Source organism: Archocentrus centrarchus, chromosome 17 (genome assembly GCF_007364275.1).
Source record: "Archocentrus centrarchus isolate MPI-CPG fArcCen1 chromosome 17, fArcCen1, whole genome shotgun sequence".
In the NCBI taxonomy this organism is placed as follows: domain Eukaryota; kingdom Metazoa; phylum Chordata; class Actinopteri; order Cichliformes; family Cichlidae; genus Archocentrus; species Archocentrus centrarchus.
This window is the reverse complement of record NC_044362.1, coordinates 4,740,600-4,762,321: the sequence shown is the minus strand read 5'-3', so window position 1 is coordinate 4,762,321 and position 21,722 is coordinate 4,740,600. Positions and strand designations below refer to the sequence as shown.

Genomic DNA, 21,722 nt, shown 5'->3' with positions numbered 1-21,722 from the left:
AAATGACTGTTACTTAGTATCAGTATACTTTGTAACATAGAACTGTGTGGTATGTACTTTTATTGGTTTTGTCATGGTGCTGTGTCGTTAGTGTCATACTGTGCACCTGTGTCTCCCTGATGTGTCTTGTTCCCTCATCAGCCCTCGTGTATTTAAGTCCTGTATCTTCGCCTGCTTGTTGTCGCGTCCTTGTAGTCACCCCCCCCCCCCCCCCCCCCCCCCCCCTTGTTCCAGTTTATTCTGCTGTCCTCGCCCAGTTCCGTGTTTCCAGCAATAAAGCTGATTTTTTTTTTTTTTTTTTTTTGGAGTTCAAGTCTGTCTCCCGAGTCAAGTGTCCTGCACTGGGGTCCTCACCTGCCTGCTACACAGCGGTACATGACAGGTTCCTGCAAAGAGCTCTTCCTTCACCTCGCTGTGTCAGGTTGACTTCAATGTTTCACATATCCGGCACTGTTGGGCTTGTTACTCAAAAAACTGATTACATATTATTACACAATAATCATTACTGTCTTTAAAGTGCATTACGTTACTCAGTTCCACCCAGAGAGAGTAATTTCTTATACCACGTGTTACATTACTTCTTGAAACAGCAGGCTTTGTGATTAATAAGGCAAGATAGAAATATTATTGCAACAAACATGTTTGTCAGAAAAGCAGACAACACAAAGATGAGGGAATAAATGCTGAACTTCTCCCGTAAATGCTCACATCTGGATGTTGCGATGTACGGGCAATGGGCTAAGTGTGGTTTCAGCCCTGCATGTACCAGCAGATGGCCCCACAGGGATGGCTGTGGCACTGTGGATATGACATTACAGCTGGTGAGAGGGCCGCAGTGACAGTTTGCACCTCACTTTTTAACAGTCCCGCCCCAACTTACCACACAGTGACTCACAGAGAACAGAGGAAATGAGCTGAGCAAAAACCTCTTGATACATCGCAGCAGCTCATTCAGTTGACATGTGTATGTGTGCTGTGCGTACATCCTTAAATAACCCCATTCACCTTACAGGCAGAGTTCAAAAGAAAGAAAGTATACATTATGGGAGCATCTTCCTCTGGCTTGCTGGATGAGGCTAAAATCAGCCACATCAAAGGTAACTAAAAAGTCACTTTTCTCTTTCTGCAGCTTCTCAGAAGAACTTTGAGACCAGAGATCAGAGACATATTTGAACATGAGTTTTCTAATGCTGACAGAGGAGAGGCAGCGAGGAGAGGAAGCGTAAAAGTGCATCAGAAACTGTAAACGTATGGGTAGCAGCTACTTTAAATACTACTACTTTGACCACTATAAGCGCAGTTAAAGTAGTAGAAATAGTAGAGGCGATACATGTGGTTATTGTAGAAGTATTTGTAGAAGTAGCAGTAAATGATATAGCAGCTGCAGTATTAATGCAGTGGTGCTTACTTGATTTTTTTTTTTTTTTTTGATGGGATCCAGATCCTGAATTTCTGTCAGTCTTGAAAGATTAATAATTGCAGTATTCTGTCACATCATTGTGACTATAACGCTCATATGAAGTGCAGATAAATTACCAGCATTTATAGTAAGTGATGAGAAACCCCAGAAAGGACTTTTTCCAAAGATATATCCATTTTGGATGCTTTGCTACTTTGTTGGACTGTTTTTTTAGACAACATAAATCTATATATTAGTTAGTCTTCCTTTGCTAACTTGCAGCCACAAGGCTGACAGGAAGCCCGAGGGGTGCGGTGCGCTGCAAGGGTCCCCGAAATAATGGGTTGACCGGGGACATTGTGGTTATTTGGGGCTGGGTATTGGGCTTAACCACCAAGCTAAGAGGAGGACATCTGTTTGACAGTAACCCAAAAAAGGCAATTATGCTTTAAAGTGTAATATTATTTCTGTTTTAATGATTATTTTAGCTTTAGTTGAGCAAATGTAGCAAACAAGACAAAACTGAATGTTGCTGCTCATTTCTCCATGTGTGCATTCCTATACATGTTATCAGCACAGTCACATCCTGTCACTAATCTCCCTCCCAAACTAGAATGTAATTACAGCTATTTCCAACTATTATATTATTATGGGTTGTCAGATCGCTGTCTATCTATGTGTGTCAGTATGAAAGATGAAAGTCAGGCTGGAGAGTGACCCAAAGAATATGTGATACTGGTCGCACACTGTAAACAGATGATTATGACCAATCCACACTGAAGACACTCCAGATTAGAGATCCAGTCAAAGCCACACACACACACACCAGGCTGCACAAGCAGGAGTTTTGATAAAGTCAGATACATAAAGTCACACCTGTGCACTGTGGCTGTGTTCATACTTAGCTGGGTTCATTTGTTCATGTGTGAGGTAATTGGTGTCAGGTATGTCTGTCTTGTTTTGTCTCTCTACGCTTGATTAAACTGTTTGATTAACAGCATTAAATACAAAAAAAATTCTCCCTGTAGACCAGGGCCAGTCACAGGGGTATATAATAGAGTTACACAGGGGAAAATGTATCATTATGAAAATACTACTTTTCAATTTGTGCTAAAAAGCTCTGAGTAAGAACAGAAACAATGATAATCCTAATAAAAAGTTAGCATATGGCTTTTGTATGTTTGGGAAAATGAAGATTAATCTCTCCAAATCTGAGACTTAGTTTCAAACTGAGAGCTGAAATTTCTTTCCTTAAACTCACTGAAGTGTTTCCTGCAGAGGAAATATGATGTGCACGTGTTTCTGTGTGTATCCAGGACTAGCTGACAGCACGTTCCAGAGCTTCAGTGCGTTTTACCGTCAGCAGTACTCTGTGGCCTACCTTGGACACTTACACCAGGAGGTGGAGCCTAAGAGAGAGGGGAGGGGCCTATTGCTCACACACAGGGTAAGAGTTTAAAACTGGTTTTACGAGTTTTAAACCTTAAATAGATATATATTTGTAGATGCTGTAGGCAGCATAAAGTTTAAACTGTGTGTGTGTGTGTGTGTGTGTGTGTGTGTGTGTGTGTGTGTGTGTGTGTGTGTGTGTGTGTGTGTGTGTGTGTGTGTACAGCCCCAGTATGCTCCTGATGAGGTGTTGTACCAAGGGACTGTTAAGTTCTCCAGCTGGGATGAGCAGCTGAAGAAATGCAGAGAGAGGTACATCGTTCTGCGAAGAGACTACAGAGCAGAGATACATGACAGCATGGAGGTAACACACGCATTAATGCATTCACACGCAAAACCTGACATTTGCCATCTAAATGATCTGCTGGACACTGTCGTCTCTGATTCTGTGATTGTAGACTTTCAGCCGTGGATGTGCGGCTAAGTTGGTCCTCCAGCTTACAGGAGCCGCTGTGTTCACCAACTCAGAGGAATCCAAAGCTCACCTTGAGAAAGCCTGCGCGGGAATACTGAATGGTATTTTACAAGTGCAACAGCATTAATCAGCACAACTGTTACTACTCATATTTTTCTCTTCCCATTGAAAATATGATCCACTTTAACTCAGCATCTCTGAAGCCAAATTAATTAAGACTGTCAGTATGGAAATGCCTCATAATGAGGACATGAGCACTGCAAACTACAACCTTTAATCATTTCAATATAACTGTATGGTGCACTTCCCACAAGACTGCAAGTTCTTAAAGAGCAGATTTTAACGAAGCAGTCAGGGTTTGCCTCTGGGTTTAACAAACTGCTGAAAGTTCAAAACATATCTGAATATTAGCAAGGATCTGCATCAGCTGGTAGTTATGCTGACCGTTTTCTTTTATGAACATCTGATCACATTGGATTATGGGATAGCTTAATCTTTCTTTCTTAATGTAAAGGAGGCAACAAAGAATAAGTCACCTTTTTTGTAATATTTAGAGAATCTCACCAGGTCCTAATATGGCTGCCACGTTTCAGTATTTATTCTATTTTATGTTTCAAACTTGTGGTCTATGGCCAGAGAGATAAACACACCTGTGTTATTCACTGTTGCTCAGAAAAATCAGGGTGAAACAGTTTAAATATGACCTTTCAGATTTAAATTGGAGTGCCTATGAAAAACAAGAATGTACTATGTTTGTTTGTAGTAGAACCTAGATGCTGGAAAACTCTTCTAGAGAGACGTCTTGTGAAAATTGAAACAGGAAACATGGAGGGAAGTACGATATACAGCGATACACACTATCTCTCAGATGTCTGGGACCACTTGATGTCAGAAAAGCATATTATGGAATATCTATATAGGCATACAAAGGTCCGTTTTCACCTACTATCACTCCTATGTTTCAGTGCCTACATAATGTAAGTTTATCATATTCAAAGTCTACATAATCAGTACAAAGGGCTTTCCACTAATTTCAGCACAGCTGAATGAATTTGGTTAGTGAGGTGTTTGGACCATCAGCTTCTGTGGCCCCAGTTAAAGTGTTTAAATGGACAAATAAAGATCTTTCTGTTGAAACTCATCAGTTCAGTTTGCTATAAAAATTAGGGCCAATGGTGCATTGCCATAAAACACAAGATTTTATACAGTGGTGTGTATTACTCCCCTCACAGAACAGGAAGATCTGAATTAAAATAGAAAAAGAAGCAGGAGGTTGATGAAAAGGAGAAGAATCTCTGAAGAAAAAAAATATATATATATATCTAAGAAAAGATGTACATGGTCAAAGTGCTATGGACAGATGACTCTACGTTTGAGAAAGATTAAAGTCTGTGAGATTCAGAGAAGTGAAGAAATGATTCATTTGTGCAAGGCTGAAGAAACGTGACGGTTTTGAGGGGGTTTGTTGGTGGTCAAGTTGCAGATTTCTGGCTTAAAGCTCTGCAAAAACCTTTTAGAAGAAAGTCATTCAGCGGATTTTCCAAGTACAAAGCACAGAGTAATGTAACAGAGTAATCTCAACCCTGCTGAGATGTTATGGAAACAGTTTGACTTTAAAAGACTCCTGTGAAACCATCTTTATTTATTGTCATGTAACGCTGTGTGGCAGGCAGGACACTTGACTCCAGATTAACTCAAAAAAACTCAGCTTTATTGCTGGAAACAACAAGAAAGGCTGAAGTGGGCGAGGCTAGCAACACACACACACACATACACACACACACACACACACACACACACACACACACACACAACTAAATACAACTTAGATCACTGGGTCAAACACCCAGGGCCATGACAATAAAGCACTTTAAAACAACCACAGCTGACACAAAGTGCTGTACATTAAAACACAAATAAATAACAATTAAATAACTAAATAAATAAAATAAATAAATAGGCTCTCTGAATAACAAATTATGTACATTGTGCATATGTGCTATAATGCAATAGTCCGTGTAGAAATGGTCTGAACATACAAGTGCAGCTGTATGCAGACAGGTAAACAGTGACAGAAGTGCAGTGGTGTCTATGAGGAAGTTTCCAGCTCAGCCGTTTAAGAGTCTAATGGCTGTGGGACAGAAAGAGTTCGTGGTTTTACCATGGTAAAACCATGGTTACTGCCAGAGGTGGCAAAAGTACAGACATTCTGTACTTAAGTAGAAGTACAAGTACTTGTGTTCAAAAATACTTTGGTAAAAGTCGAATTACTGGTTCAACTTCTTTACTTAAGTAAAAGTAAAAAAGTACAGGCTCTGAAATGTACTCAAAGTAAGAAAGTAAAAGTAGTTCTTTGGCAGACATTTCTACCTGCTATTTTTGTGTAAAGCTAACCGAACCTCATTATATATTATTGTAATTATATAAAATAAACATGAGAACACAAATGTTACTCCAGTCTAAATTTTAATCCTAATGAATGCACTCAGCTTGAATCTGTTATGTAGGACAAAAACTGTGAAAGGCAATTTAAACACAGCTCTGTTCTCTGTGTCCTCCATAGTAGAAGGTGACTGTGCCTCCACCTAAACACAAACATGAGGATACTCAGGGGTTACAGTGGGATTCAGAAGCTGGAGGAACACTAAGATCAGCTGTAGTGGCTCTGCATGGGGAGAAGAACCACAACTTTCTATTGTGAGCTCCAGTAAATGATGTTGGTGTGCAGGCTGTGATCAGCTGACCTGCTGCTGCTGCTCTGAGGTTTACTGCTCTGTGTGGATGAACTGAACTCACAAAGATGTAACCCAGTATTTCACAGCTCTCTGAGCTGATCTCCATCCCCTACACTGACAGCATACAGTGAATGAATCTCAGCATCAGCAGCTTTGATTCAAACTCATCTCTGCTGCACTGATGTAACCTGTAACTCTGACCATGAACACAAACACTGTGCTCCAGTCCAACACAGAGCTTTACTGTAAATACAGTACAACAAGCTAACCTGTTTATCACGCTAAACTACAGTATTTTCATACAATCTTTGAATTACACAACGTCAGCATACCTCAGTTTATTTTGCGGTCCTTACCTTTAATTCTAACCTCTCTTCTTCCTCTCCTGTCCTCTTTCTCCATCTCTGAGTGAACATCTCTCTCTTTGCTCTCCCTGAAATGCAGCAGCTCTTCTTTTAGCTAGCAGACACACTGTGTGACAAACTGCACACACTTTGTGTGTTTGCTGATATTTGTTGAGCATTTAGAAACGTTGCATTTACCTGCCACACGTTACTCCCTTCATGCTCGCTCCTCTTCAGTAGCGCTAGCTAAGCTGTTTATGTGCCGCAGCGCAACTTACGGACTCGGTCCGGCCCGATTATAGCGCTATAAATGATACATTAATTATACGGGTTTACGTATTTAATCCCTTTGTACCCTTTAAGCCCCGGGGGATGGAGGATAGGCCAGTACGATTGTCTCGTATCTGTTATTATTCCTCCGTTTAGCCTCAGATCGTTTGTTTGACTGCGCACTGACTGGAAATAAAAACTTCTCCCTGACGTGTTAAAAAGTAACGAGTCTGTTTGAAAATGTAAGAAGTAGAAAGTACCGATACTTGTGTAAAAATGTAGGGAGTAAAAGTAAAAAGTACTGAGAAAAATAAATACTCAAGTAAAGTACAGATACCTAAAAAATCTACTTAAGTACAGTAACGAAGTATTTGTACTTCGTTACTTCCCACCTCTGGTTACTGCATAAAAAACATAGTTGACCATAGTGGATTTTCGTAAGACAAGATGGGTTTTAAGATGAACTTTAAAAGTGGACAGTGAAGGGGCCTCTCTAACCTGTAAGGGTAAGTCATTCCATAGCTTAGTTCCAATTATAGAGAAAGCTCTGTCCACTCTGAGCTTCCTTCTTGATCTTGATACCTCCAAGAGCAGCAGGTCTGCTGACCTGAGAACCCAACAAGGTATGTAGGGGTGAAAAAGTGAGAGGTAAGGCAGGGCAAGCTTGTGCAAAGATTTAAAAACAAACATAAAATATACAGGCAAGCAGTGAAGTGAGGCCAGGACAGAGGTCATGTGCTCTCTCTTTTCAGTTCCCGTCAAAAGTCATGCAGCAGCATTTTGAACCAGCTCCAGGCGTGAGAGTAGCGACTGACTGACTCCAAAATAAAGTGAATTACAGTAATCCAGACGAGATGAAATACAAGCGTGGATCACTGTTTCAAAGTGCTGCCAGATAGAAACGTTTTTATTGATGCCAATCGCTTCAAATGATAAAAACTGGACTTAACCATGGCTCTGATTTGGCTGTCCAATTTAAAATCACTGTCCACCTTAAAACCAAGATCAGTAATAATGGGTTTAAGATATACCTCCAAGGGTCCCAAGTCAACAGAGGAGGACTCACAGGAGCCACTGGGTCCAAACACCATCACCTCTGTTTTCTTTTCATTAAAATTTAAAAAGTTCAAGGCCAACCAAGCTTTAATATCACCTAGACATGCCAGGAGATGTTTTATGGAGTGGACATCTTTCTGCTTCGAAGGCAAATAAATTTGGCAATCGTCAGCATAACAATAAAATGAGATTCCATGTTTTCTGAGAATAGAACCCAGAGGCAGTAAATACAGCGAGAAAAGCAGTGGGCCCAGAATTGAGCCCTGCGGTAAGCCACATGGCAGGGAAGCAGCAGATGATTCAGAGTCATGAATGTTCTCTCTGCCAGGTAAAAACTGAGCCATTTAAAAACAGTGCCACACGCCTACTGAGCGGTGTAATCGAGATATTATAATGACCAACCAACCCAACCAAGGCCTTCAGGATAAAAGAGTTGAATCTCTTCAGATGACTTCAACAAGCTGACAGCTAGAATCCCAAAGATCTGAAGTATGATTAAAGATTAAAAAAAAAAAAAAAAAAAAAAAAGGTGAAATGTTCAGGGTGACCTCAAACTTTTAAATAATAGTGCAGATGTGCTGCTGAAGCTTCCCTTAAGAGCATATTGAAGGTTCAATAAATGATTATTGTTGGTCATGTTCAGGCCGGGTTTGATTTCACAGCCATGTGTCGAATCAAATACCAATAGTCAAACTCCTTTGAATCACTGATGGAATTCAGCTGTGTTTTGTTTTTATTAATATTAAGTAACAAAGTCACCAATATCTACACCTCTCAGATTCAATTTCAGTCACTTAATTATATAATAGATATTTTTACTAAACAGTCAAAGGTTACAAGTGTAGCATAAATACAAGCTTCACTGGACACAAACTGCTGCAGAGTTCAGAGAGAACACAGTCAAACCCACATCTGTAACGTTGTTGCTGTCTTTGTGTTTCCAGGAGTGAAAGAGGACTCTTCTTCGTTGGTGTTCAATCCAGATGCATTTGCTGTGCACCTCCACTTGCCTTACAGAGGCCACACATGCTTCCTGTTTCACCAAGAGGAGGAACGAGATCACTTCCTCTCCAGCCTCAAGACCTGCATTAGACATCGAAACCTCGGTAAAACACGCACACGCTCGTTTTCTCTGTGGCCCACGTGACGCTGTGTTTCAGATGTGCAGGGCATTAACACAGGACACAGAAAACAGTGCCAGCACATCTCTGTAATCTAAGATGTTGCAGTAAACAAGGTCTGAGACACGTTTTGAAATCTCTCATCCACTGCTGCCTGAAATAGATGGTTCTCAGAAATGCTTTCACTCACTCTATCTAAGATGAGAAGACCGATACCAGCCTCATCTCACGCTGCTATGGTCAGCAGAGTTAACATCTTCTTGCATATGAAAAGCTAATCAAGCTTTGGTGAGCTAACATCATCAAATATACAATATAATATAAGTGGAAAAATATATCTCATGGAAATTGTTGATCTTTTCAACATCTCTGAACATGCAAACATTTGATTATGTTTGAAGCATCGACAGACACAAGCGATGCACGTGAACGCAGCCACAGGAAAAACATTTATTATTTAGCCAACACAAATATGAACAGATGTCACACTGATTTTTGGAAACAGTAAGTTGGTCTCAGGAGCTGGTATTCCCTCCTGTAGCAGGAAGAACTTCCTGCAAGTACTTTGCCCACCAGCGTCTGACATCAGCTCGATGATTTCTCAGTTCCTCTCAGTTACAAAAAGTGTTTTTGAATGTGGATCCCTCACAGTCACTGCAAGCTGCCCGGTCCTCTAAGCAGTGAAAGCTGCTTCACTTGTACATGATTTTGAAATCATTTGAAATCTCTCATCTATTAAAATTACCAGACTCATCAGTTTCCCCACTTTGTCTTCCCTTTATATCTTGGTATGACCAAGTGTAATGCTTGAGTGTTAATTAATTGGATTCTGTTTATCTATCGTTGGTACTTTTGTTCATTTCTGATGATGTTTTGCCTCAAAATTATGCAGAAATCTGGTAAATGTCAGAAGGTTCAGAGCATTTGAAACAATGAATATTATTGGCCACAGTAGCTGACTTTCTGCCTGGGTTAAATAAAGTTGATACCAAATCCTGGTAAAGATAAAAGGCATTTACAAAACATCTTAGCTCCTCGGAGAGATCCCAAAGTGAAAGATTGTTTGGAGTGGGGAGGAGGATTTTTTAAGATGCTGAAGAGTTTTTAAAGCTGAGGAGTAAATGGGAGGAAGATAAATGCAGAGCTCCTGGAGCGCACCAGCAGCTGTATTATACCATCAGTTTAGTTTTCATTGGCTCGTATTGTGACAGTTTAAATTTTCACGTCTCGCGGGGCTGAAGGAATATCAGACAAGTGCTAAATTACCAGTATTTTCAATGAGCAGAAGCAAAACTAGAGTCTAACTACAGTATCAGCATGTCAGTTTACCCCCTTCACACACAGGCTTCCAGTTTATTCAGCAGAGATGTTATGAGTATTCATATTTATCAGCAGTCAGTTCTGTAACCAGGTCTATCTATTTTGCTGTCCTCTCTGCCCATCGCCACACAGACTGCATTTATTTATCTGACCAAATGATCACACCTGTACAGAGTGAGCATCGTTGCTGACTACAGGGGCAACCACACCTCATCACTGAGGTCAAAGTTTAAGTCCTTCTCTTTCTCCAAGTTGCTCTGAATATTCTGAAATCCCTCCTAAGCCGGTAGTCCTTATTTTTGGAGCTAATTTGAGAGTTCACTGGACGGAGTCGAAGAATGTTTTGTCATGACGTGCAAATGCTGCATGCTGTTATATACAACTTTTTAACGATTGTGATATGTCAAATAATAACACAATAAATCCTTCAAAATGCTCTAGCAGAGCCCCGTCTCCAGCTGGCGTGTCCTCAGTTTATCATTCATGTTGTGGCAGTTGCCCTGGCGACACATATAAATATTAATGCTGCTGACTTCCTGTGTGGTTAGCAAGGATACAAACCAGAAACAAACCCCTTCACTTGAAGCAGTGAGGTTGCAACAGCACGACACTCTGTGTCTGCGCAAAGATAACCCCCCCCCCCCCCAGCAGGAAACACTTGTTGCTGTTTCACTCTGCATGAGTAAAGAAGGCACAGCACTTACAGTAGTGCTGCTTTTATTAATCTCAGAACAATCTCTTCTTCAAATAACTGTCTCGTCTCATTAGAGCACTTTCTTGTACTTAATTTCTTTGATTTATTAAATCTTTGATGATACTCTGGAGTGCTGTTAAAAAACAAAAAACTCAATTCTAATTCCTGCCCCCCACTATCGTTGTATTTCTATGGTATATAAATGTGTGGATTAGAGAGAATCCAAACAAATTCAAACTTTTGCACCCAGTGCTTGTTTTTGAACAGAAATAAACATGTCTGCTGTAGCCTGGAAAAAAGAACAGTTCAAAGTAATCATAAAAAGGCACAATACATACGATGTACCAGACAGAGCTAAAAGCTAATCATCTGTAGTCCCCGAGCAGACATGTTACAGATGACAGGAAAGTATAAACCTATAAAAGCATCTACATAAATGTGTGTACTTAAAAACATTTTTAAATAATGATAATAATAATAATAGTAAAATATTAAGAAAACAATAGTGGTTAATAACACTCACTATGGCTAGAGTCTCTCTGTGTGGAGCTTGCATGTTCTCCTTGTGCCTGTATGGGTCTCCTCCCACAGCCCAAAGACATACCAGGCTGACCGGTGAATGCACATTGCCCATAGGTGTGAATGGTTGTTTGTCTTCCTGTGTTGGTCCTTTGATGGTCTGACAGCCTGTCCAGTTTGTACCCTGCCCTGCACACCAGGCCAGCTGCAATGGGCTCCACCCCCCTCTGAGACTCTGGATGGATGGATGGATGCTTTGTGCTGCCGTTGAAGTGGTTGTGATTCTAGGTTGTGGAGGATCTTAAACTTTTACTTTTACTAATACTAATACTCTTACTAATACTTTTACCTGTGTTGCAGTAGCGATTGGAGTTAGTTTTGTTATCCATTATTTTTAGTATTTGTGTATACATACTGTACAGTGGTTGCAATATTAATGCACAAGTCCAGTTTTTTGTACAATATGAAAAATTTTTATTTTTAATTGTTTTAAACATTTTTAATCTTTTTAAAAGCTTGGATTATAGTAAAGTAAAGACACAGGCTGCTGTTTAAAGTTAGCATGCAGACAGATGAGGGCAGATGGAAGCTATATCGTAAACATAGATACTAAATAAAAAGGGACTAATATTGAACCTTGGAGGACACCAAGTGAACAATCTAAAAAGGCATGGATAATCAGATACACTGTGAGTTCTATAAATATAACTCTTATCGCCCCTCCTGTACTTATCTATGATAAGATCTAATGATCAAAACATAAACACCTACAAATGTCAAATTCAAATGCAAAAGAAAACTTATTGAGGTAATAGTGAGCATTCACTAAAGGGCAGTGATGGCACCTCAGCTTTTACTTAGCTCCTTTAAAATTGTCTCCTTACCACAGACACATATATCACCCAACACTTAAATCATCACCCTACAGGAGTCAGTCACATCAATAAGGGAAATGACTTCATCTGGGCTGTTTTTTAGCTGCATATGATTCATATTAATGCTACTGATGACAAATGGCAGTATGCTTTTTCAGCACTGGTGGAGCTTTCTGTTCCTCAAATTTCAGCAATCATTTTGATTAAAAAATTCCAACTCAAGGGAAACTCGACCGAGATGTCACAGTTTCAGGGATTTAGCAAAAATCAAAGGACGTAACGTTTAAAATTAGAGATCTGAAACTGGGCAGATGTGTTGCAATGAGATGAGATACTGCTGTCAGTGATCCGCTGGAGTCACAGGATGGACGCAATTTCCACCAAACTAAAATTAGAAATCTGAAACCTGATAGAATACAGATAGAAGCAGAATAGAAATCGCTAAAGAATAAATGATACCAGTGAAAAATAAATTCCATGGTTGGAATTTCAACAGGAAAGAAAATGAGACAGATGGAATTTGTATTTCAGAAATGTAAACATATTTTTGAGTACTATTTTAATCATTAAAAGTACTGAGAAGAATAATTGTCTGACACTAAGCTGACAGTGAAGAGATGACAGGAAATGAGTTGGAGGATGGCGATGATGTGATTCATGGTCACAGCTGCACCACACCACTTTAAAACATTTTAAAGAGACTTTCTAACACAGTGGAACATTTTTATTTTTTATTTAAAAAACTATTTTATGGATTCAACAGATTTCTTTATATTTAGTGTTGTTCCATAGTTATTTGTTAGAGTGGTTGAAGTCAGTAGAGTTAGTTAAAATAAATGACTGTGGTTTTTTTTTTTTTTTTTTTTTTTTAATCTTAGTTAACTGTACAGTTTTTACACACCTTCTTCACTGTGATAATACTTCATATATTTAGCCTATCAGCACATATAACAAATTCTCCCACCATTCCTGTGCAAAATATAGCCTACAAAGGTAGGAAGGATCCCCTCAAATACTGGGAACCTCCATTTAAATATATCTAAAACTGAAAGTTCTCTGGTTTCATGATAGGCTCTAGTTATTCACTTTTACTTTTTAGCTTTAGTGCACGTCTCTGACCGGCCTAAAACAGGCCAAATGTGTTCTACTGAGATACTGATGTCCACTTTATAATAATGATTTCCACCTTCAGAATCATAACTACGTCCCTACTTCCTGCAGACCCGTGGTGTAATCCATCATATGAGAGCCAGGCGTACACACGAGCCCTCCGACTCTACCGGCAGGAGAAAGGATGCTATGAATCCTGGGAAATGCTGCTAGGGACTGAGGAACAAGTCAGTACACACACACACACACACACACAGTGGCTCCGTGTCTGTGTGCTTCATAAATGGTGTGTCTCTGTGTGTAGGTGCTAGCCTCCCAGGTGATGGAAGAAGTGTTGCCATGGTTACAGAGTCAGCTTCAGTCCAGGCTAAAAGGCAAGAAGACCGAGAGGATCCGGCTGTGGTTGGCAGTAAGTCTGAGTCACTGTCACACACTCTGCTGTCTTTCCTGTATGTTCACCTCTGTTAGAGTGCCTCTCAATATTCACGCTAATACTAACTAATGGTATGGTAAAAAATGAACACAGTATTATCCACAATGTGAAAGGCAGCGCTCACAGGAAGTTAATATCTAATCAAGCAGTTTGTAACAAAGTGAGCTGCTAAAGTGTGTGATATGTTTATCAGGAGTAACAGAGGCCAAAACAAAGCTAAAGAGCAGGTGAACACAAGAACACTATTATCTTTTACCCAGTGTTAAGTTTACTGATAAATTGTGTGTGGAAGTTTTAGTATATTCTGATCTCTGTGTTACACAATATATTAATTTCTGTGTGTGTCTAGACAGCGCAGGCAACCTACACACTGGTGCTGGAAACGCTGACTGCGGGTCTGGAGGCTCTGAAGGAGGAGTGCCGTCAGACAGCGTCCAACAATCAGGCGCTCATCAGATCCAATCTGGACCAAATAATGTCCTCTCACTCCTTCCTGGAGCAAAAAGTCAGAGGTACGCACTGCTGACCTTTAACCCTGCTGGACATGAGTGACTGTTATTGGCTAAACTCACAGCTGAGCTTCCAGTCTGATAAGATCACACGTTATGTCAAGAAGCCTCTGTGTCTGTTTCAGCATGTGTATGTGAGGAGGCAGAGAAAGTGTGCAGTGAGTCTGTAGCACCCTACATGTCCTCCATCCTTGAAGCACTTACAGAGAACATAAGCGCAGGGATTCTTGGGATGCAGCGCACACTGAACGCACAGATGGATTCAGCCTTTTCACACACAAACGAAAGGACGGAGGAGACAAAGAAGGTGAGAGAAGACTTCATGTCACTGCTGTGTCATCTCAGTGAGGGTCACACAGGGTGTTTATAGAGTCATTAGTTTGCAGGTTTTAGTCCAAACGTTCCAACGTGCTCAGACATGGCATTTGCTTTCTTTCTTTAGGCCTTGTCCGGTCTGCACTCCATCCGTCTAGATCAGAGCTACAAGCAGGTGGAGAACCTGACAGAGAAGCTTGAAGGCTTAAAAGATCGGTTTGGACTGAGCAGCACTCACAGACTGGTGCACTATGCAAATCTGGAGATGGAGCAGGTATGAAGTGCAATCTTAAGCACATCCACGGCTTTCAAGCAGCCTACAAACAGAAAGGTTCAAAGCCTGCTGTTTTGGTCATCATGCCGCACGGTGTTTTGTCTTGCAGTTGCTGGACAGTGCGGTCTACACCTTGGAGCAGTTCCTCCAGTCATCATCCAGACTGCAGCCCTCCCAAGTTCCCGTCAAGCTGAACAGAGCTACAGAAAGAGTGCTGAAGGTAAAGAAGTCAGCAGTAAAAATCGGTCCTGTAATCTGAAGATTTCTGAAGGAACTGGATAGATTTTGTATTTTATAAATCCAAATAAATGGAAGATGTGATTTCCTTAAAATAAGACATTAATATGCTTAGACACACCATCAAAATGTTAAATGCTGTATAGCAAACTGGTGTGCATGTACATGTAAGAACCCTGATGTGCTTTTAATAGCAAAACAACAGTTTGTTTTTGGCTGCTCCCTTATTCATGAGGGCTTGAGTTTTTAGGCCTGATGCCCTGTAGATGATAAACAGCTTCTTCCTGCTTTCTGTATGACTAGTGTGCTGAATAAATACAATCAAATGTGTGGTCAAATGTAGAGATCATGAAAAATTGTGCGTGCGTGTGTGTGTGTGAGAGTAGCAGCTGGACTACGACAGCAGGGTGGTCCAGAGGAGGCTCTACGAGGAGGCTCTGCTGGAGATCACTCTGCCCACTCTCACTAGGAAGATGGACAGCAAGTGGAAAACTGTAGGTCGACCTCACTGCTGCTGCGCTCCGTCCCACTCTGTTATTGGCTTGGTGTTGCTGACTCTGCTTCCATTCATGTCTGGTTTTTCTGTGTGCAGGAGCTGCAACAGTTCGAGCAGTACATTTTCTCTGACTACAGCGGTTTCATCCTGGTTCATAACGTCTACGATGATGTTCTGAGAACCATCCTCAGCAAGGAGATAGAGACAGGTAAATACACACATCTGCTGCAGGATCCTCGGCACAGGGAATGCTTCTTATTTTGATGTTTGTGCATTGAACAGAGATCGGTGTCTCTCTTATATTGTGAGGGCATTTTATCAGCCTGGTTTCCCCGCAGAGAGAAACGTCATTTGTGAGCGCATCCAGGCACATATGTTTAGACAGCGCCCTTCACCATCATCCAAACACCATATGTCTTTTGAAAGATTGGTCCCGCCAGTAGACTTCCAGAAACTTGGAGAATTAATTCCAAGATGCCCTGAAGCTGTTCTGGAAGTTCACCAACTTACTACAATTTTCTTTTCTTTTCTTCTCTTATTTGAAACCTATCCATCCATCGTCTGTGTAAGCTAAAGGGCTGCGCTATGCTTGATGAGAACATGTTCAGACTTCTCCTATACTGCACTGTACTACAAAGGTACAGTGGACTCAGGTGTGCTGCTCCACAGTAGTTCAGTTGATATTCCCATCTGCAGTAACTTATACTTGGCAGTGTGGCTTTGTTGTGGGAGGAAAGCAGCTTGCAGATGTACAGTAACTGTGTAGGCTAAAGCAGTTTAATTAGCCTTTCTGAGATGTGTCGCTAACCCTGTGGGCTGGCACTGAGAGGAGCTGAGCTACCAGAGGAAACTTTAACAGCCTGCCTGAACTCAGGCTTTGCTTGACTTGTTTAATAAAAAAAATTTAAAAAACGGGAAAAAAAGTGAGTTTTACAGAAAAATATTAGCTCACGGGGCTCTCCCCCCTTTTTTACCCTGTATTTTTCTTCAGATGTGAAGAAAAAAGGGGGTTTCTGAATGAAGCGGGCCATGCTAAATTAAAACCTGTGACAAATACTGAAAATGAACTGGAGCATTCCTGCTTGGTCCAAACATAAATTCTGACTTTGCCTCTTCCTCCTTCACAGCTGTCCAGGATGCAGCTAGTAAGAAGAGCAACAATCTCCTGTTGGACACTTCAGATCTGGCCATTAGTCAGTACAGTCTGCTGGGACAGACGCCTCCACGCTCTGCGCCCGACAGCCCAGCCGCTGACGCTCGGCAGTCCTCCTCAGCCGTGCTCGCTGATGATCAAGAAACGGTTTCTGCAGTGGAAGAAAAAAGTCAGACAGCTGATGCTTGCCCCCAGAGCAACGAAGAAGGTAACGCTGATGCTGAATCTGACCAGACACCGGTCTCTGGCCAGAGCGCAATGCTTCTGTCTCCTGTGATTGTCGTGACACAACAGGTGGATGAAGCTGGCAGCAAAGAGGCTCTGTGCCTAAAGGAAACCAGAGAAGAAGCTCAGGTCACAGCTGACGCGTCATCAACAGAGCCAGCAGAGCCAACAAAGCCAACAGAGCCAGCTAAATCTAACAACTCTGATGCAGATGAAGTCAGTGCACCTGAGCCATCTGCTGAACCAGGACCCACCATCACAGACTCTCTGGATGTGTCCCCTCTGGTCTCGCCCCAGACCACAGAGGTCCAAGTTCAAAGTGAATCTGCTGTGCCTGACGACTCAGTTTCAAATCAGCCATCAGAAGAGGATTCTCCCATCCAGTCTGACTCTCCATTAAACCCACCTGATACAGACGCTCCAATGAAACTCAGTCTGGGATCACTAAGTGAGGCAATCACTTGCAGTTCCCTGGAATCTTCTGGTATGCCAATAATGGGACAGCAGACCACAGACAGAGCTGTCTATTTGACAGGAGGAATTAAGGACAGCTGGGAGGTGGAGAGAGTAAAAGAGGAGAAACGCAAAGAGGAAGCAGAAAGAAATGACACAATTAAAGCAGGGGGAGAACAGACAGAGAAAGAAGAGGTAACTGGAGAAGAGACAGGTGAGGAGACGATGGAGGCCCAAACAGGAGGCGAGCCTGTCGATGACAGCTGCAGATCCTCTGGATCACCAGTGGACACCGCGACCTCAAACACAGAGCAGAGAGAGAGCAAAGAGAGGATGGAGGAAGGAGGGACAAGCGGTGAGCTCCGGATTGAAAATAAAAAAGATGATGATGAAGAAGCAGCAGCAGAGAAAGAAGATCATGTTGAAGAAGAAAAAGAAGAAGAGGAGAAGCCAATGGAATCACAGCTGGAGAGTGCTGCTGAGCCACCATTGGACAGTGTGTCTTGCATCAGAGACCTTGTGGCTGAGATTATTGAGGTGGAGACAACAGTCACCCCCTGTCCCGAGAGCAGCAGCAAACCCTAAAACAATCATTACCACAGCGGCTGCAGGGCCCTGTGCTACAAAGGGAGTTCAGCATAGCCAGAGTTCAACACTTTTAGCTTTTATTCACTCAGCTGCAAACTCTGTGCTCCTTAATAAATATGAAAACAGAATCTAGACATGGTACAATTTTGATATGAACTGTGAGTGTCCTGTTTTAGGATCGTATATTAACACTTATAGAACAATAAAATTGTGGTGAAATTGTTTGCAGATGACGGGGGGAAAAAAATCAAGGAATAAAGTTTCATCTAAGAATGTTGATTGGTCAGTAGGCTACCTGTTCAGCTCTAATCTGGAACATACGCAGCATGAGTTATCCTGGTGATATACCCCAGTAAGAAGTGAACCTCCTTCGTAGTACAGAAAACCCAGATAAGATGAAATCCTGCTTTGTAGTACAGGCCTCTGGTCCAGGCTGATGATCTCCCAGCTGGATAACAGTTCCTAGAAGAAAAAAACCTTAGTTTCTTAATATTTCATTAATGTACCACGTTTTCATAGAACAATGATCTGAAAAGTCTAAAGTCTAAACTCTTTTTTTATATATATATGTTGTTTTTTATTTTTAACAATGGCATTGATTGAATCCCCCAAATAAAGATGTTAAACCTTTAATTTTCTTACAGCCACCTCAAGTCATTTGGTCGACCAGTTGGGGGCAACAGAATAAACTGTAATTGTACTGAGACCTTTCTAAAGCTATTGTGGCAAACATGTAACCACATTTGGGATATAACAGCACGTATACTGTTCGAAAGAATTACGGGAACACTTTTTAATCAGAGTTCATTAAATTGACTGCATTTGCACTGAAATTATTACTGTCTGATTCTGCTGTTGTATAATCTCACTGATTATGTAGGTCCTTCCTCTTCTACAAAAACGGGCAGAGCTCACAATTATAATAAGTTGGATTTTGTGGTAACAAAGACATTGATGGGGTCCATAGTTGGGATATAAAAGTTAAAATATTTATAGATTCTGTATTTAATGGGATTAAAAGATGAAATGCTCAGTGCACTTGTTCAGATATTCACCACAGACAGAGAGATTAATTCAGATTTTGGGGCTTCCACACAGGACTCGGTCAATGTCTGAATCACTATAAAATATATACAGTCTATGGATGTGCAGCTCTGAGGTCTAACAGATTTGACTGTTGCCACTAGAAATGAAGCAAAATCAACACAGTTTAAATATTTTGTTTAAATTTAGTAGCTAACACAAGTTTGAAACAGGTTTTAGCTCATGTGGACACGTCAGGTGTGTTTGAACAGTCAGCCAACTTATTGCAGGGAGCTTCTAAACCGTGTAGCCTATAAATGGGTTTCTCTGAATTACTGCAGAAATGTTTTAAAGCTTCTCAGCAAAGAGAAAAGAGCACCAAGTTTTAGAAACTGTTTATGTTGTACTGCCCTCTGCTGGCAGCGAGTGACAACTCTTTCATTGGAGATGAAACTGCTACATCCTGAGTTTGGCACCAAAAGCACCATTAAACAGGAATCGTCTCTGCTAGAGAACAGGACGAATGAGCGAGTGCACAGTGACAACAATAACTCAGCATCATGTTTTCAGCTCCCTCCAGGCTGCACAGCACAGCTGTCTTCATAATGCTAAAAACTAAATTTCATCTTTTAAAAGCAAATGGTTACTTTGTTACACAGCTAACAAGCATGTCATCATGTGGAGACAATAGCTTTATTTTACAGCACCAAACATTAAAATCATTGTTTAACAAAATATTCACATTTTATTAGGCAGAATGAAGTATAAGGTAAAGTTCAAATGTAATGTCTCCATATGAGAGTGCAGGATCTCAGGAGGCTAATATGACTGCTAAAGTTAATCATATATACATGTATGTGTTTTTAGGACTTATATAAATAAAGAATAAACCATACAATGAAACAATAATCTTTGTTAGTGTTTATTATTAAACGGGATAAAATGACTAAATTAAAACTTAGATATAACAGCTGCTGCTGTGCTGGTTGTGAAACAGAGGCTCCTCTGCTGGGTTTGGAGGTGAGGAAGACCTCGGGCAGAAGCTGCCTCTAAATAACCAGCTGTCTTATATTGTAAGGTAAAGAGAAATCCCCAGCAATCAAAGGACCCCCTATGAGCAAGCACGTGGTGGGAGAAGGAAAGAAAAACTCCTTTTAAACAGGAAGAAACCTCCAGCAGCACCAGGCTCAGGCAAAGGAAAATAAGAAAAAAACAAGAACATAACAAGACTAGACAAAACACACATGATGGGAGAGGGAGAACAAACGTTAATGACGTGCAGTAGTGGAATATGAACAGAGTGAAAGACAGCAGCAGAGAAGTAGTGGTCAGTGCATCATGGGAAGGCCCCAGTATAACAGCATAAATAAGGAATGGCTCTGCTGATCCAGCCCTAACTATAAGCTTAATCAAAGAGGAAAGTTTTAAGCCTAATCTTAAAAATAAAGAAGGTGTCTGTCTCCTGAATCCAAGCTGGGAGCTGGTTCCACAGAAGAGGGGCCTGAAAGCTGAAGGCTCTGCCTCTCATTCTGCTTTCAGAAACCTGAAGAACTAGAGGTAAGCCTGCAGTCTGAGGGTGAAGTGCTCTGTTAGGATAGTATGGTACTATGAGGCTTTTAAACTAAGTTCTGGATTTTATATGAAGAAGCTGATGAAGAGAATTTCAACACACGAGGGAGTGTTTCTAAATGTGCTTCTATATGACTGTGTGGACATTTCCTTTAACATCGTAAGTGATGAATGAATGATTTGATTTAAACACATCTGTGATCTTTGAAAACATTACTTATAAATGTCATTTAATATTAAAGCAAATTTTCTTTAAAACAAGGACTTCTCCAAATGACCCCAAACCTTTGAGCAGCAGTGTGTACTGCATGCATGTACAATGGTTTGCAAAAGTATTCACACCCTGTGAACTTTTCCATATTTTGTCACATTACAACCACAAACATAAATATATTTCACTGGAATTTAATGTGAAAGACCAACACAAAGTGGTATACAATTGTGAAGTGGAAAGAAAGTTACACATGATTCAAAACATGGGAAGTTGGTCAGAGTTGATGGGAAGATGGATGGAGCCAAATACAGAGCAATCTTGGAGGAAAACCTGTTGGAGTCTGCAAAAGACTTGAGACTGGGGCGGAGGTTCACCTTCCAGCAGGACAATGACCCTAAACATAAAGCCAGGGCTACAATGGAATGGTTTCAAACCAAACATATTCATGTGTTGGAACGGCCCAGTCAAAGTCCAGACCTAAACCTAATCCAGAATTTGTGGCAAGATCTGAAAACTGCTGTTCACAAACGCTCTCCATCAAATCTGACTGAGCTTGAGCTGTTTTGCAAAGAAGAATGGGCAAAAATTTCAGTCACTAGATGTGCAAAGCTGGTGGAGACATACTCTAAAAGACTTGCAGCCATGATCCACTCCTGTTACTTCGTTCCTGAAATTTTCATTTGATCCTCGTTTTTCTTCTTACTTCTCATTCATGCTGGCTGTCATTTCGATTTCTGCAGCCGCGAAATCAAGTGCGCATGACCTTAGGGACACCAAACGTGCACATTGTGAACTTCCCCTGCGCTGTGGTAGATTGTAAATTGCAGTGAAATAATACAGGTTCAAGCAGCGATCAAAGCAGCGATCCAGCCGGTGCGGAGTCCGCGGGGCTCCTGTTTGCTAAATGCAGAGACAGCAGAGCTCCG

The 21,722-nt window shown here is 41.1% G+C and overlaps 1 protein-coding gene across 1 annotated transcript; it reads left to right on the top strand.

Annotated features, from left to right (window-relative positions):
• Window positions 1-951: 951 nt before the first annotated feature.
• On the top strand, window positions 952-19,752 carry LOC115795943 (protein Niban 1-like). Its single transcript, XM_030752097.1, has 14 exons — window positions 952-1,097; window positions 2,716-2,846; window positions 3,015-3,152; window positions 3,247-3,364; window positions 8,613-8,774; window positions 13,419-13,534; window positions 13,612-13,716; window positions 14,090-14,252; window positions 14,375-14,556; window positions 14,692-14,838; window positions 14,948-15,058; window positions 15,462-15,569; window positions 15,668-15,779; window positions 16,699-19,752. The coding sequence occupies exons 1-14, from the start codon at window positions 1,043-1,045 to the stop codon at window positions 17,985-17,987; spliced, it is 2,937 nt and encodes a 978-aa protein (XP_030607957.1). The 5' UTR covers window positions 952-1,042; the 3' UTR covers window positions 17,988-19,752.
• Window positions 19,753-21,722: the final 1,970 nt, after the last annotated feature.